At 60.2% G+C, this 16,968-nt stretch overlaps 1 protein-coding gene across 1 annotated transcript in view; it reads left to right on the top strand.

The window, feature by feature from the left end:
* LOC136302504 (olfactory receptor 6E1-like) overlaps positions 1 to 16,427 on the top strand; it is a 32,739-nt gene extending 16,312 nt beyond the window's left edge. Inside the window, 3 exon segments of the mRNA XM_066205978.1 lie at positions 15,544 to 15,645; positions 16,040 to 16,121; positions 16,399 to 16,427. Of these exon segments, the coding sequence (XP_066062075.1) occupies positions 15,544 to 15,645; positions 16,040 to 16,121; positions 16,399 to 16,427 (213 nt within the window).
* Positions 16,428 to 16,968: the final 541 nt, after the last annotated feature.

The raw sequence follows: 16,968 nt of genomic DNA, 5'->3' as shown, positions 1-16,968 counted from the left end.
CCAAGTCTTTTGGCACTGCTTGCTCTCCTGTGGCATGCTCTATCTCCCCCGAGAGTAAAGAGGGAGCTGGAGAAGGAGCTTGCCAGGCTGCTCTCCATCCTTTACCAGCAGTCCTGCTTAAGCGGACAAGTCCGAGCTGAGCGCAAATGGAACAGCCGAGCACGGGAAGGGTGGGTGGGAAGGATGATCCAGGAACCGTAGGCCTGGCAGCCTGAGCTTGCTGCCGGGGAAGGCCTTGGAGCACATCCTCCTGAGTGCCATGCCACGGCACGTGCAGGGAACCAGGGGGTGGGAAAGCTCTGCGGAGGGATGGGGACAGCTGCGGGTCTTGGCAGGGTGTTGAGCTGGGGTTGGTGTTGCTGGGCGTGTTGGGGAAGGAGTCGTCTGGAAGAGGAGAGGTCTAGGCTGGAACTGGAGTCACTTTGAAGGCACCACCTGTGGTATGGCACAGCTTTGGTTATGGAGGACAGAAGGAATAGCTGGGACTTTTTCTCTTAGTCATCCTGCTTCTCCTGCAGGGAAGAGGAGGGGAGAGCTGTGCTTTCTTGGCCACTTAGATATCTGTAGCAGGGGCAGGATTAGCCCTTTTGAAATCTACTCATTTGTTTGGGCTGCTTTTATAACACTGAGTGGACTTTCATTCGTGGAGAGCTTTTATTCCTTAAGAGAATTAGGCTCTTAACATGCCTTCCTAGAAAAATGTTTGAAACCAAAGCAAGGCCTTTATTTTGCCTCTGTGTGGTCTTATGATTTGTAAAGTGACATTCAGTGGATGACCTTAAGGCAAATGTGTTACTACTTTGAGGTGGGAAGGAAACTTGCAAATCTATCAGGTTCTCAGGCCATTGCTATGAATTTAGGAAGTTTGCAACTTTTTGGAACTATTTGAGTTGAGTAATGGGAAGAAAAGCTTTCCTGAACTGAAGATTCTTAAATGCCAGATCCTTCTCAGCCTTTGCTGCCAGGGTGATTTTGTGCTTCAGGAAATGGCTCCAAGTAGAAAACAATTTCAGCATGGAGTAACAGCTTCTGACAGAGCGCAACAGTTGCCAGCACTTGATCCAGGTGCTCCTGCCCACATGCCCTGTAGGAAGGAGCACGGCCCCCAGCGCACATTGGCTTTGGCTGCCCTGTGGCAGAGAAGCGCCCCGGGGCACAAGTCTCTGGGGCAGGAGATGACACCAGCACTGCCAGGGCTCGGGGGGCGGCAGCTCTGCTTGGGCGGGGGCTCCGTCACACCTGCCGATTTCAGCGCTCCCCTGGCCCCAGGGCTCAGAGCAGCATCCGTGCCCTGGCCCACACGTTCCTCGTCTGCGTCACACCCGCGGGTTTAGGACGGCCAGCGGATGGGGACGTGTCCCAGGGAGGCCGTGCCAGCTTCTGTGCAAGGCCCCGTGCCCTTCCCGCTGCGGCCGCGTCGGCAGCCCTGGGGGCTCCTTCTGCTGCCCTGGGCCCGCAGAGCCGGGCAGCGTTTGCCCACGGTTTGAGCCGCTCCGAAAGATGCTGTCTCAGGGCTGTCTTCGACACTTGGGATGAGGGATTCCTTCCAACCTGGGCCACTTTGGCTGGGCTGGGGGTGGCCCCAGGGCAGGTGGCAGTGTGTGCATTGGCCCTTTGTGACACGGTGCAGCACCGGGGTCACCGTGGCATGGAACGGGACGGGGTGTCAAAGGACCCTTTGTGACCCGTGGCGACATAGGTGCTGGCGGTGACACAGCCAGGCCACAGTGTTCGGAGCAGGCGACGGGACAGGACGGGATAGAGCGGTGTCGTGAGGAGCCCCCCCAAGGCACACTCATTCCCGTCTGATCCGGAGCTTTTCCGAGGCGTTATTCCTACAGGTGACCTCGAGGCCAGACCACAGGACTTGGTGACCTGTGGCCTACCCGAGGCTTCTCTTTTGCACGTACCATCGAGGACTTGTTGACTCGGAGCTCTTCTGAGCCACCTCTCTAGAAGGCGCCCTCAACACCACACTCTGGCATGGCGGGCAGATTTCTTGGCCTCTTCAAAGTCTTCAGGGGGGAAAGAAGGCAAGGCCGTGGAGCACAACAGCCTGAAGAGCCAGAGCAGCTCCAGCCAGTGCAGGATGGTGAGTGGCAGAACTGGGCCACAGGGCTGATGGCTGCAGCCAGCTTGGCTCCATCCTCTCCCACCTGTTGTGGACATGCCCAGGGACAGGACGGAAGAGGGGCTGGGGCTGAAGCTGGCAGCGCCCATGCTCCATCCCCTGGGGCATCCCGGGGCAGTCCCAGCCCGGGGAGGACAGGGCTGGGCTGTGTTCTCCGGCCTCTCCCGCAGCCCCTCAGCACTGCCTGCTCTCGCTCTTTGCCAGATGCAGCCACGGACGGCACACAAGAGCACAGGCCTGCCAGTGGCCGCTTCCGCAGGACACTGAAGGTACCTGCAGCCCTCCCCACCTGGGCTGGGCCTGCTGTCACTGCTCGGCCGAGCACCGCGCTTGGAGCGCTCCATGGAACATCCCTGGCTTTGTTCCCCTGCAGATGTTCCCGAAATTCCTGCGCATTCGGCGTAGGAACACCAGCAGCACTGCAACTGCAGGTACAGCCAAGCTTAACTCCAGGCTGACCAACTGCCAGGCAGAGCCTGATGTCAGCACAAATTTGACTGCACGCTCAGAAAATTTTGTCACTGCAGTGAATGATCTCCGGGCAAAGGCTGCTGTCATGGAAATGACCGAGGGCACGACCATCACAGACACTGCCACCAGAATGACTCAAGGCCTCCCAAATACTGACAGCACCCCCACTCCCACCATGACTCATGCTCCCACCGTGCATTTTTTCAAGGAGAGTTCTGTTCCTCTTCAGCAGCGGGTAAGCAGCCTGGGGCCAGGGCTGGAGGCCTCCCAGGATTGTGTGTCCCCTCCAGCCACTGGGTCCTCTCAGCCTCTGAAGCCATTAGAGTACTGTGGGAAGGGAAGCTGGAGAAGTTGCTGCCTTGGACAGTGCTCCAAGTCTTCCCCATGCCTCCTCCAGGTACCAGCAATTGTTAGGAATGTTCACCAGAGACTAGCATCCCATGTCACTGTGGATGCCGGGATGCAAACTGACATTGTGAGGCTGGCTGAAGAACACCCAGCGGACGTGGTGCTGACCCTCCTGCGCTGTGCCCCAACATGTGACAGGTATGGGCTCACCTGCCTTGAGAGCTCAGGGCTCACCGGCCTTTAGGACCGTGGCCCTGCACGGCCTGTGCAATGGGCTCTGCCAGACAGGCAGACAGGTCCAGGACCCTCGGGCCCCTCTGTTTCCCGAGCCTGCTGCCATGCTCCCTCCCTGCCCTTCAGGGCACCGGGGCTCTGTCCCCTGGCCCCCAGACCCGCACAGGGCATGGTAGTGTGGCTGAGACATCCCTGACACAGAGCTCTGATCCCACAGAGCTGCTGCAATGATGTGGAGAACCATAGGCTCATCGAGTTCCACAGTGGAGAAGGTGCTGCCAACACTCCTCAGTGTGATGGAGGACTGGCCTCTGTGTCGGATGTTCACCTCTGATGGGGACAACGAGGACGTCTTTGCCCTGGCTGTGAGTTTCTGGGCATTTGCTCACCTCCAGGTCGCCTCTCCAGCAGCTCTCCATCCTCTCCCTGCCTCAGGCCCTGGGCTGAAACCTGGGCCAAGGGCAGGCTCAGGGGGCACCAGGCCTGCTGCTCCCCCTGCGTCTCCCCTGGGGCCCTGCCACATGGACACCTCGGCACTGAGCGCTCTCCTTGGCAACTTCTTTTGCAGGCAACTCTGGTGGTGTGGGTGATTGTCCAGGTGCCTGAGTGCCACGAGGCACTGATCCTTCATTCCTCCCGCCTCTTTGTGGCTCTGCTTTTCCATGTTGTCATCACCACACAGCAGATGCCACCACAGGAAGTCGATCGCTTCTGGAGAGCATGCCGAGAGGAGCACCGCCTTCCCAGCGACCCCAACAGGTCTCCATCCTCCTGTCCTTCCCACGTCCTTGTGGCCAGTGCCAGTGCTCCCAGTGTGACCCGGGCTTTGCTCTGCACACAGGTTTGCAGTGCAGGCCATGAAGTCCCTGCTCTGCCGGCTGGAGTGCGACAATGAGGTGATTGCTGTGGAGTCCAAGCATGGCTGGGACACGCTGCCCTGTGCTGACACCCAGCACTATGCTATGGCTCTGCTGGCCAGGTGAGATCCCCTTCTCCCTGCTGTCCCTGGAATTTGTGCCCTGTGCCCGGGCTGCCCCACACAGTCCCTGTGGTCATGGGCCAGAGGGCCTCATCACTTTAGGGATGGCCGAGCAGACTGGAAATGGCTGGGAGAGGAGGGTGCACAGGAGTGGCCGCCTCCCAAAGCACCCACGTCCCCTGCAGGGATGCTGGGGAAAGACTGCCCCTCTATGAGTCAGTCCTGAGAAAAGTGTGCCCCCCCACCTCAGGCTCTTTGTTCCTTTTTGCCCCTGGCAGGGAGATGCGCCATGTCTCGATCCCTTTGTCTTCCTGCGTCGCAACCCACTTGCTCCGGCTGCTCAGCACTGAGAAGCCAGGCTGCGATCTGCCTCTCCTGGCATTCCTTGTGGAGGTGAGCCTGAAGGCCAGCGTGGCCTCGCTGAGCTGCCTCCCAGCTCTCTGCCCTCTCGCAGCCGCATCCCTGGCCTGGGATGGAACCAGCGCCCTGTGCTGCTGCCTGGGGCTGGCCCTGTGCACTTCTGGGCTCCTGCCAGCCGGGCCCTGTGCCACTGCCCTCTGCCTTTCAGGTCCTGGAGTGCCTGGACTTTACTAAATGTGGTGGCTGGGTCCTGAGGGTCGTTTCGAGTTACCTGCGGATCGAGTGCAGGCAGATGTGTCGCCTGGCGCTCAGAGGCCTCCTGGTGCTCAGCAAGGATCCCCTGATGGTGAGAAAGGGGCAGCAGCTGAAGCTGCACTGGAGAGAGCAGCCCCATGGGCTGGCTGGGCTTCAGGAGCTGAGGCAGCTGCTCCCAGCTCTCCTGCCTCAGCTGCCCGAGTGCTTTGGGACAGGCCTTTGGTCTCTGGGCCCTGCGGCAGCAGGCTGGGCTTGCAGTGCCAGGGCGCTGTCGCTGGTGCAGCTGCTGACAGCTTCACAGTGCAGCCTTGTGTTCCACACAGGCCAGAAAAATGTGCTGTCTGTCTGAAAGCTTTGTGGATCTGCTGGGCGATGAAGATGGAGTGGTGGTTGCCCTGACCCTCCGTGTGCTTACTGATATGCTGAAGAATGAAGACATCCTGATATCCAGCACCACCGCCCCAAAGCTGGCTGAGGCACTCCTGGCGCTCTTTAACAATGTAAGGTTCTGCAACCCTAGCCACAGGCATTGGGTGCTGCTCAGAAACTTTGTGCTGTCTGCGTTTTCAGGCCTTTGCCTAGGTGGGCCTGGGGTAATTGGTGCTTAGGTTTTTTCCTTTCCTCTAGGAAAATAGCTTCATGCAACTGCTCTCCATTGACCTCTTCTGTAAGGTGATGGAGGTGGTAGTGGATGAGGGAAAAGAACCCCTGAAGACAATTGTCAACAAGAGCCTGCAGCTACTTTTAATCTACTGCCGTGATGAGAACCGGCTTGTGGCAAATGTGAGGTTTTGGGCATCCCTGGGAGGGGGCTCAGCCGCCTCCTGCCCTGGTGCCACGCAGGCTGCGTCCTCCTCCAGGCCTTGGCACAGGGATGCGGGTCCTTGTGCCCTGGGCTGTGGTGCCATCTCTGCATCTCTGCTGCTCTTCAGGCCTCTCGGAAAACCCTGCATTGTGCGGCCAAGTTCCTGGAGAGGAGGGATCTGGAGGAGATAGTGAGGAAGGAACATCCCTTGAATATCGATGAGTGTAAGGTAAGGATGGCTTGGAGAAGTGCCAGCCTCAGCCTGGAGAAGATCCGTGGCCGCGGGGCTGGCAGCCGTGGCCCCTGCCCAGCGCTGCACCCAGGGGCTCCGGCCTGCGCCCCACACGCCGCTCCCTTCCCTGGGCCCCGCGGGCTCTTCTCCAGGCTCCTGCGGCCCCGAGCCGGGTGCCCGTGGAGTCCCGGCCCAGCGGGGCTGCGGGGCGGGGCGGCAGCGCCGCTCCCCGGGCAGCAGCCGGCCCTCTGCCCCCTCCAGAGCCCGGCACCAGCGGCTGCTGGCCGCGCCTCAGGGCCGTGCGGGCAGGGGAGGCCGGGGCTGGGCGCGGCCAGAGCCCGGCCCAGGGGCTGAGCCCGCGCCAACCCTTCCCTCCTGCCGCTCTCTCCAGCTGGCAGATGACAGGAGCCGAGCGGCCGAGCACCTGCAGAACCCACAGGAGTCCCTGCGAGAGGCGGCCATGGGGTTCATCGGTGAGCCACGAGCCCGGGCTCCCTCCCCGGCCCGCCGCAGCTCGGCCCCGGCCCCGGCTGCTGCCCCGGCTGCAGCGGCATCCGGGCCCGGCGCCGTGGAGCCCCGCCTGCCCTCGGGGCTGCTGCCGCCCTCTGGCAGCCGTGCCCTGGGGCGGCAGCAGGCGGCAAGGGCCCGGGCTGAGCCCTGCCGGGGCAGGAGGCCGTGTGGCCACAGGGCTGGCAGCGGCGCTGGCAGGGAGCCGTGCCGCTGGGACCGTGACACGCTCTGTGTTCACAGGCATGGCCGTGCGGTTGATGAGGATGTAGCAGGGAGAGCTCCAGCTCATCGCCAGGGGTGAGTGAGGGCAGCGGGCTGTCAGCGGCTCTGTCTGGCGGGGGAAGCTGCACTGCCTGGGCCGAGAGCTGCAGTCCCCGGCTGGGGAGGGCTTTGCTCCTTGTGTGGACGAGGGCTGGAGAGGGCACAACACACAGAGATTTCAGGGGCACGTGGGGGATTCGTGGCAAGCACCTTCTGGCTGATCCCAATGTCTCCTGCTTCCTTCTGGGTGGGATGGCCCTGGCAGGAAGATCTCCTAGGGTTCCCACAGATCCCGGCTCTGACCATGGCTCTGTTCTTCTCTCTTCCAGCCCTTCAAACCCAGAGGCATGACAGCAGCCCGTCATGCTCTAACCTGCAAAATGAAGCCCGGTTTCCCCAAAAAGCTCAACAACTGGGGACGTCTTCTGAATCCAGTGAACCAGTGTCCCAAGAACACACCAGGAGACACTGAAGAGGACACCATCTCTCAGTGCTGCTGGAGCTCCACGCACAGCTGAGGCTGAGCACAATTCCCACGGCTTCAGACCTCTCCCTGTTTGTAGTTAGCTCCCTCTTTCCAGCCCTCAGACCCTGCCCATGCCTTTTTTTTCCCTCCACTCTCCAACCCTTTTGACACCTCTTTCCATCCCAGCCCTCAAACCCTGTCCATCCCCCCTTATTCCCTCCCAGCTCATCCCTTTCCTTCGACTTTCATTAATAAACACTTTGGCTTCTTCACTTCACCTGCATCTGTGTGGAGCTGAAGCGGCGTAAAAACCTGAGCCCTGGCACACACAGGCCCCTGCTGCCATCCTCTTCCGCGCCGTGTTTTGTGCAGAGACACAGAGGAGCGAGGCCACATCAGGCTGGAAAGGTGTCTGTGCTGAAGGTCCAGTTCCACAACACTGTGTAGTTTAAGGTCCTACTGAGAAGCCTGAAGCTCCTGGATTTTGGAAGAGCCAACCTGAGTATGCTCTGAACCCAGCTGTGAGGGATTCCATGGCAAGCATCTACAGAGGGCAAAGGAGCTTGGAATGCTGAAAGCTTTCAAGAATAGCTTCCTGAAAGCACAGCAGTGCTCCATCCTTGCACAGGGTCAGGGAGAGGGCAGAAGCAGAGGACATCAGGCCTTAACAGGGAGCTTTGGGTGTGCCTAAGGGCAAGTGAAGCAGCAGCAGCACGGTGGCCGAGACTCGGACGCGTGACCGAGTCCATGGCCCCAGCGCCGTCAGGCAGTGCCGGGATCCCGGCTGCGGTTCTGGTCCCCAGAGCTGAGGAATTGCAGCCCCTGCCTCAGAGCCTGTCAGAAAGCCAAGCAAGTGAGAGCAGAGGGAGGGCAGCCTTCCAGTCTCTCCTGGGCATGGCCACAGAGCAGCCCCTGCTTCTCCTTCCTCCGCCTGTGTTTGGGGTGTGCTGATGGCAGCGCCAGCCAGGCTGTGCTCTGTGTTCCAAGGGCAGTGGAGAGCGGGCATGAAAAGTGCTGCGTGCACAACGGAGAGTCCTGGAAGGTGCTGGCAGGAGCGTCCTGCGGGAACAGGGCTCTGGTCTCTGGCCGGGAAGAGCCTGGTTTTGCTGCTGTGAGCGCAGGCAGGCGTCGAGGCAGGTGAAGAGGCAGCGGGCAGCTTGTGTTTGTAGAGGGCCTGGGGCTGCATGTGCGAACCTCCACCTGGAATCACACTGGGGGAAATCCCAGCTAGAGCTGGAGCGCCTGTCCAGAAAGCACCAGAAGGAATTCAGCCTTGCCAGGGTTTCTTAAGAGTGTGTTGGTGTTCCCCAGGAAAGGTACACATTTGGGGAAACGCCTCTGGGGGAAAGGGGCTTGCTGCGAAAGGAAAGCGCTTTCCTAGGAGCTCCCGGTGCTGTCGGAGCAACTGTCCCCCTTTGGCTCTCTGTGGTCCTATCAGTCCTTGAGGCCCGTTGCATTTGGCAGATGGACAAGGGAAGGGAGAAGGCTGTGAAGAGCGGGTTTGGAATCCACCTGGACCTGCGGAGACCAAGGCCAACACCTGCAGCAGGGTGTGTTCCCCCCCTTTGGACACAGGTGTGAGCAGGAGCATCTCTGTCCAGATGCCAGCCCCAAAGCTGTCTTTGAGAGCTGTGAATTCAAAGGCCTTCACGCACACACCTCTCACATCTTACCTGTCTGCTGTGTTTCAACTCTTGGCAATATGCATTTGCCTCTTGCTTGCTGGAAGCTGCTGCGGCCCAGAGGGCCAGCACCGAGCTGGGCTGTGTGGGCCAGGCGGCACGGAGAGTCTTGGCTGATCTTGGGGTGTCCGTGGCCTCAGAAAAGGCTTGGAAGGTTTGCCTCCCAAGGCGCCATGCTCACTGGCTCTCCCTGTGCATCTTGGAGAGAACAAGGCAGGCATTTCTGGCAGCTGGGCATTAGCAGGCCTTCAAATGGGGGCGTGTTGTGGAGCAGGCCCAGCTGAGACACCCTGAGAGGAGCCCAGCGCTCCTTGCCCCTCTCCGCAGACACGTGAGCGTTGTCTGCTGTCGGGATGACCCCGGCTGTGTCAGGGGGTGCTGCTACGTGGACACGAGACAGCCGGTCCTGTCCTGCTGGGTCCCAGCAGTGCATCGCAGCAGTCCTGCATCCCCGTCAGGATGCCGGCCAAGAGAGGTCCTGGAAGCTGAGGGAGCCGATTTGAAGCTTGCACGGGTGCCTACAGGTCAAGGCCAAGGGCGTTCTCTCAGGATAGAGCAGTCCTGAGAGGTCTCTAGAATTCAAAGAAATCAGCAGACAAATGCATTGTCCACCAAAAGCTCTTTGATTGGCAGGAGGTTAGGGCTCTGCACCCCACCACAAGGCCTCTTTGCCACGTCCAGATTTCAGTGGCTTTCTGTAGGAATTCTATCAAAAATACCTTCCGTCTTTAGACTGCTGAGGCGATTCCATAGGCAGGGGCTTAGAAAGAAACACATTGCGTCAGAATCCTAGACTTGAAGCTAATGTCCACCTGCTGGCCAGGAGGAGTCTCAGCGCACCAAAGCAGCTCATCTTCCTCACCCCTTCCCTGCACAGGGCTGATTCTGTAGCCGCCCTTAGGTCTTCCCCAAGGCTATGTCTAAAGCTTTTTGTCAAGTCACTCTCTTGCCAAGTTAGGCTTCCAGGTTTTTCTTATGTTAACTGGTGCTAAGTACTTCTGGATATCTGTGCTAAGTACTCTTTCCTTCTGTCAATTGCCAGTGCTTCCTTACATCAAACAAAGGCCCTGTTTGGTTCCTAAATGTGCCTGATGCTGGCCCAAGTCTTTTGGCACTGCTTGCTTTCCTGTGGCATGTTCTACCTCCCCTGAGAGTAAAGAAGGAGCTGGAGAAGGAGCTTGCCAGGATGCTCTCCATCCTTTACCAGCAGTCCTGCTTAAGCGGACAAGTCTGAGCTGAGCGCAAATGGAACAGCTGAGCACGGGAAGGGTGGGTGGGAAGGATGATCCAGGAACTGTAGGCCTGGCAGCCTGAGCTTGCTGCCGGGGAAGGCCTTGGAGCACATCCTCCTGAGTGCCATGCCACGGCACGTGCAGGGAACCAGGGGGTGGGAAAGCTCTGCGGAGGGATGGGGACAGCTGCGGGTCTTGGCAGGGCGTTGAGCTGGGGTTGGTGTTGCTGGGCGTGTTGGGGAAGGAGTCGTCTGGAAGAGGAGAGGTCTAGGCTGGAACTGGAGTCACTTTGAAGGCACCACCTGTGGTATGGCACAGCTTTGGTTATGGAGGACAGAAGGAATAGCTGGGACTTTTTCTCTTAGTCATCCTGCTTCTCCTGCAGAGAAGAGGAGGGGAGAGCTGTGCTTTCTTGGCCACTTAGATATCTGTAGCAGGGGCAGGATTAGCCCTTTTGCAATCTACTCATTTGTTTGGGCTGCTTTTATAACACTGAGTGGACTTTCATTCGTGGAGAGCTTTTATTCCTTAAGAGAATTAGGCTCTTAACATGCCTTCCTAGAAAAATGTTTGAAACCAAAGCAAGGCCTTTATTTTGCCTCTGTGTGGTCTTATGATTTGTAAAGTGACATTCAGTGGATGACCTTAAGGCAAATGTGTTACTGCTTTGAGGTGGGAAGGAAACTTCCAAATCTATCAGGTTCTCAGGCCATTGCTATTAATTTAGGAAGTTTGCAACTTTTTGGAACTATTTGAGTTGAGTAATGGGAAGAAAAGCTTTCCTGAATTGAGGATTCTTAAATGCCAGATCCTTCTCAGCCTTTGCTGCCAGGGTGATTTTGTGCTTCAGGAAATGGCTCCAAGTAGAAAACAATTTCAGCATGGAGTAACAGCTTCTGACAGAGCGCAACAGTTGCCAGCACTTGCTCCAGGTGCTCCTGCCCACATGCCCTGTAGGAAGGAGCACGGCCCCCAGCGCACGTTGGCTTTGGCTGCCCTGTGGCAGAGAAGCGCCCCGGGGCACAAGTCTCTGGGGCAGGAGATGACACCAGCACTGCCAGGGCTCGGGGGGCAGCAGCTCTGCTTGGGCGGGGGCTCCGTCACATCTGCCGGTTTCAGCGCTCCCCTGGCCCCAGGGCTCAGAGCAGCATCCGTGCCCTGGCCCACACGTTCCTCGTCTGCGTCACACCCGCGGGTTTAGGACGGCCAGCGGATGGGGACGTGTCCCAGGGAGGCCGTGCCAGCTTCTGTGCAAGGCCCCGTGCCCTTCCCGCTGCGGCCGCGTTGGCAGCCCTGGGGGCTCCTTCTGCTGCCCTGGGCCCGCAGAGCCGGGCAGCGTTTGCCCACGGTTTGAGCCGCTCCGAAAGATGCTGTCTCAGGGCTGTCTTCGACACTTGGGATGAGGGATTCCTTCCAACCTGGGCCACTTTGGCTGGGCTGGGGGTGGCCCCAGGGCAGGTGGCAGTGTGTGCATTGGCCCTTTGTGACACGGTGCAGCACCGGGGTCACCGTGGCATGGAACGGGACGGGGTGTCAAAGGACCCTTTGTGACCCGTGGCGACATAGGTGCTGGCGGTGACACAGCCAGGCCACAGTGTTCGGAGCAGGCGACGGGACAGGACGGGATAGAGCGGTGTCGTGAGGAGCCCCCCCAAGGCACACTCATTCCCGTCTGATCCGGAGCTTTTCCGAGGCGTTATTCCTACAGGTGACCTCGAGGCCAGACCACAGGACTTGGTGACCTGTGGCCTACCCGAGGCTTCTCTTTTGCACGTACCATCGAGGACTTGTTGACTCGGAGCTCTTCTGAGCCACCTCTCTAGAAGGCGCCCTCAACACCACACTCTGGCATGGCGGGCAGATTTCTTGGCCTCTTCAAAGTCTTCAGGGGGGAAAGAAGGCAAGGCCGTGGAGCACAACAGCCTGAAGAGCCAGAGCAGCTCCAGCCAGTGCAGGATGGTGAGTGGCAGAACTGGGCCACAGGGCTGATGGCTGCAGCCAGCTTGGCTCCATCCTCTCCCACCTGTTGTGGACATGCCCAGGGACAGGACGGAAGAGGGGCTGGGGCTGAAGCTGGCAGCACCCATGCTCCTTCCCCTGGGGCATCCCGGGGCAGTCCCAGCCCGGGGAGGACAGGGCTGGGCTGTGTTCTCCAGCCTCTCCCGCAGCCCCTCAGCACTGCCTGCTCTCGCTCTTTGCCAGATGCAGCCACGGACGGCACACAAGAGCACAGGCCTGCCAGTGGCCGCTTCCGCAGGACACTGAAGGTACCTGCAGCCCTCCCCACCTGGGCTGGGCCTGCTGTCACTGCTCGGCCGAGCACCGCGCTTGGAGCGCTCCATGGAACATCCCTGGCTTTGTTCCCCTGCAGATGTTCCCGAAATTCCTGCGCATTCGGCATAGGAACACCAGCAGCACTGCAACTGCAGGTACAGCCAAGCTTAACTCCAGGCTGACCAACTGCCAGGCAGAGCCTGATGTCAGCACAAATTTGACTGCACGCTCAGAAAATTTTGTCACTGCAGTGAATGATCTCCGGGCAAAGGCTGCTGTCATGGAAATGACCGAGGGCACGACCATCACAGACACTGCCACCAGAATGACTCAAGGCCTCCCAAATACTGACAGCACCCCCACTCCCACCATGACTCATGCTCCCACCGTGCATTTTTTCAAGGAGAGTTCTGTTCCTCTTCAGCAGCGGGTAAGCAGCCTGGGGCCAGGGCTGGAGGCCTCCCAGGATTGTGTGTCCCCTCCAGCCACTGGGTCCTCTCAGCCTCTGAAGCCATTAGAGTACTGTGGGAAGGGAAGCTGGAGAAGTTGCTGCCTTGGACAGTGCTCCAAGTCTTCCCCATGCCTCCTCCAGGTACCAGCAATTGTTAGGAATGTTCACCAGAGACTAGCATCCCATGTCACTGTGGATGCCGGGATGCAAACTGACATTGTGAGGCTGGCTGAAGAACACCCAGCGGACGTGGTGCTGACCCTCCTGCGCTGTGCCCCAACATGTGACAGGTATGGGCTCACCTGCCTTGAGAGCTCAGGGCTCACCGGCCTTTAGGGCCGTAACCCTGCATAACCTGTGCAATGGGCTCTGCCAGACAGGCAGACAGGTCCAGGACCCTCGGGCCCCTCTGTTTCCCGAGCCTGCTGCCATGCTCCCTCCCTGCCCTTCAGGGCACCGGGGCTCTGTCCCCTGGCCCCCAGACCCGCACAGGGCATGGTAGTGTGGCTGAGACATCCCTGACACAGAGCTCTGATCCCACAGAGCTGCTGCAATGATGTGGAGAACCATAGGCTCATCGAGTTCCACAGTGGAGAAGGTGCTGCCAACACTCCTCAGTGTGATGGAGGACTGGCCTCTGTGTCGGATGTTCACCTCTGATGGGGACAACGAGGACGTCTTTGCCCTGGCTGTGAGTTTCTGGGCATTTGCTCACCTCCAGGTCGCCTCTCCAGCAGCTCTCCATCCTCTCCCTGCCTCAGGCCCTGGGCTGAAACCTGGGCCAAGGGCAGGCTCAGGGGGCACCAGGCCTGCTGCTCCCCCTGCGTCTCCCCTGGGGCCCTGCCACATGGACACCTCGGCACTGAGCGCTCTCCTTGGCAACTTCTTTTGCAGGCAACTCTGGTGGTGTGGGTGATTGTCCAGGTGCCTGAGTGCCACGAGGCACTGATCCTTCATTCCTCCCGCCTCTTTGTGGCTCTGCTTTTCCATGTTGTCATCACCACACAGCAGATGCCACCACAGGAAGTCGATCGCTTCTGGAGAGCATGCCGAGAGGAGCACCGCCTTCCCAGCGACCCCAACAGGTCTCCATCCTCCTGTCCTTCCCACGTCCTTGTGGCCAGTGCCAGTGCTCCCAGTGTGACCCGGGCTTTGCTCTGCACACAGGTTTGCAGTGCAGGCCATGAAGTCCCTGCTCTGCCGGCTGGAGTGCGACAATGAGGTGATTGCTGTGGAGTCCAAGCATGGCTGGGACACGCTGCCCTGTGCTGACACCCAGCACTATGCTATGGCTCTGCTGGCCAGGTGAGATCCCCTTCTCCTTGCTGTCCCTGGAATTTGTGCCCTGTGCCCAGGCTGCCCCACACAGTCCCTGTGGTCATGGGCCAGAGGGCCTCGTCACTTTAGGGATGGCCAAGCAGACTGGAAAAGGCTGGGAGAGGAGGGTGCACAGGAGTGGCCGCCTCCCAAAGCACCCACGTCCCCTGCAGGGATGCTGGGGAAAGACTGCCCCTCTATGAGTCAGTCCTGAGAAAAGTGTGCCCCCCCACCTCAGGCTCTTTGTTCCTTTTTGCCCCTGGCAGGGAGATGCGCCATGTCTCAATCCCTTTGGCTTCCTGCGTCGCAACCCACTTGCTCCGGCTGCTCAGCACTGAGAAGCCAGGCTGCGATCTGCCTCTCCTGGCATTCCTTGTGGAGGTGAGCCTGAAGGCCAGCGTGGCCTCGCTGAGCTGCCTCCCAGCTCTCTTCCCTCTTGCAGCCGCATCCCTGGCCTGGGATGGAACCAGCGCCATGTGCTGCTGCCTGGGGCTGGCCCTGTGCACTTCTGGGCTCCTGCCAGCCGGGCCCTGTGCCACTGCCCTCTGCCTTTCAGGTCCTGGAGTGCCTGGACTTGACTAAATGTGGTGGCTGGGCCCTGATAGTCGTGTCGAGTTACCTGCGGATCGAGTGCAGGCAGATGTGTCGCCTGGCGCTCAGAGGCCTCCTGGTGCTCAGCAAGGATCCCCTGATGGTGAGAAAGGAGCAGCAGCTGAAGCTGCACTGGAGAGAGCAGCCCCATGGGCTGGCTGGGCTTCAGGAGCTGAGGCAGCTGCTCCCAGCTCTCCTGCCTCAGCTGCCCGAGTGCTTTGGGACAGGCCTTTGGTCTCTGGGCCCTGCGGCAGCAGACTGGGCTTGCAGTGCCAGGGCGCTGTCGCTGGTGCAGCTGCTGACAGCTTCACAGTGCAGCCTTGTGTTCCACACAGGCCAGAAAAATGTGCTGTCTGTCTGAAAGCTTTGTGGATCTGCTGGGCGATGAAGATGGAGTGGTGGTTGCCCTGACCCTCCGTGTGCTTACTGATATGCTGAAGAATGAAGACATCCTGATATCCAGCACCACCGCCCCAAAGCTGGCTGAGGCACTCCTGGCGCTCTTTAACAATGTAAGGTTCTGCAACCCGAGCCACAGGCATTGGGTGCTGCTCAGAAACTTTGTGCTGTCTGCGTTTTCAGGCCTTTGCCTAGGTGGGCCTGGGGTAATTGGTGCTTAGGTTTTTTCCTTTCCTCTAGGAAAATAGCTTCATGCAACTGCTCTCCATTGACCTCTTCTGTAAGGTGATGGAGTTGGTAGTGGATGAGGGAAAAGAACCCCTGAAGACAATTGTCAACAAGAGCCTGCACCTCCTTTTAATCTACTGCCGTGATGAGAACCGGCTTGTGGCAAATGTGAGGTTTTGGGCATCCCTGGGAGGGGGCTCAGCCGCCTCCTGCCCTGGTGCCACGCAGGCTGCGTCCTCCTCCAGGCCTTGGCACAGGGATGCGGGTCCTTGTGCCCTGGGCTGTGGTGCCATCTCTGCATCTCTGCTGCTCTTCAGGCCTCTCGGAAAACCCTGCATTGTGCGGCCAAGTTCCTGGAGAGGAGGGATCTGGAGGAGCTAGTGAGGAAGGAATATCCCTTGAATATCGATGAGTGTAAGGTAAGGATGGCTTGGAGAAGTGCCAGCCTCAGCCTGGAGAAGATCCGTGGCCGTGGGGCTGGCAGCCGTGGCCCCTGCCCAGCGCTGCACCCAGGGGCTCCGGCCTGCGCCCCACACGCCGCTCCCTTCCCTGGGCCCCGCGGGCTCTTCTCCAGGCTCCTGCGGCCCCGAGCCGGGTGCCCGTGGAGTCCCGGCCCAGCGGGGCTGCGGGGCGGGGCGGCACCGCCGCTCCCCGGGCAGCAGCCGGCCCTCTGCCCCCTCCAGAGCCCGGCACCAGCGGCTGCTGGCCGCGCCTCAGGGCCGTGCGGGCAGGGGAGGCCGGGGCTGGGCGCGGCCAGAGCCCGGCCCAGGGGCTGAGCCCGCGCCCACCCTTCCCTCCTGTCGCTCTCTCCAGCTGGCAGACGACAGGAGCCGAGCGGCCGAGCACCTGCAGAACCCACAGCAGTCCCTGCTGGAGGCGGCCTTGCGGTTCATCGGTGAGCCACGAGCCCGGGGTCCCTCCCCGGCCCGCCGCAGCTCGGCCCCGGCCCCGGCTGCTGCCCCGGCTGCAGCGGCATCCGGGCCCGGCGCCGTGGAGCCCCGCCTGCCCTCGGGGCTGCTGCCGCCCTCTGGCAGCCGTGCCCTGGGGCGGCAGCAGGCGGCAAGGGCCCGGGCTGAGCCCTGCCGGGGCAGGAGGCCGTGTGGCCACAGGGCTGGCAGCGGCGCTGGCAGGGAACCGTGCCGCTGGGACCGTGACACGCTCTGTGTTCACAGGCATGGCCGTGCGGTTGATGAGGATGTAGCAGGGAGAGCTCCAGCTCATCGCCAGGGGTGAGTGAGGGCAGCGGGTTGTCAGCGGCTCTGTCTGGCGGGGGAAGCTGCACTGCCTGGGCCGAGAGCTGCAGTCCCCGGCTGGGGAGGGCTTTGCTCCTTGTGTGGACGAGGGCTGGAGAGGGCACAACACACAGAGATTTCAGGGGCACGTGGGGGATTCGTGGCAAGCACCTTCTGGCTGATCCCAATGTCTCCTGCTTCCTTCTGGGTGGGATGGCCCTGGCAGGAAGATCTCCTAGGGTTCCCACAGATCCCGGCTCTGACCATGGCTCTGTTCTTCTCTCTTCCAGCCCTTCAAACCCAGAGGCATGACAGCAGCCCGTCATGCTCTAACCTGCAAAATGAAGCCCGGTTTCCCCAAAAAGCTCAACAACTGGGGACGTCTTCTGAATCCAGTGAACCAGTGTCCCAAGAACACACCAGGAGACACTGAAGAGGACACCATCTCTCAGTGCTGCTGGAGCTCCACGCACAGCTGAGGCTGAGCACAATTCCCACGGCTTCAGACCT

Source organism: Chamaea fasciata, unplaced genomic scaffold, assembly GCF_029207755.1.
Source record: "Chamaea fasciata isolate MVZ Bird 193981 ecotype frontalis unplaced genomic scaffold, bChaFas1.0.hap1 SCAF_29, whole genome shotgun sequence".
Lineage (NCBI taxonomy): Eukaryota > Metazoa > Chordata > Aves > Passeriformes > Sylviidae > Chamaea > Chamaea fasciata.
The sequence above is the reverse complement of the archived record's forward strand: the minus strand, read 5'-3'. Positions and strand labels throughout refer to the sequence as shown.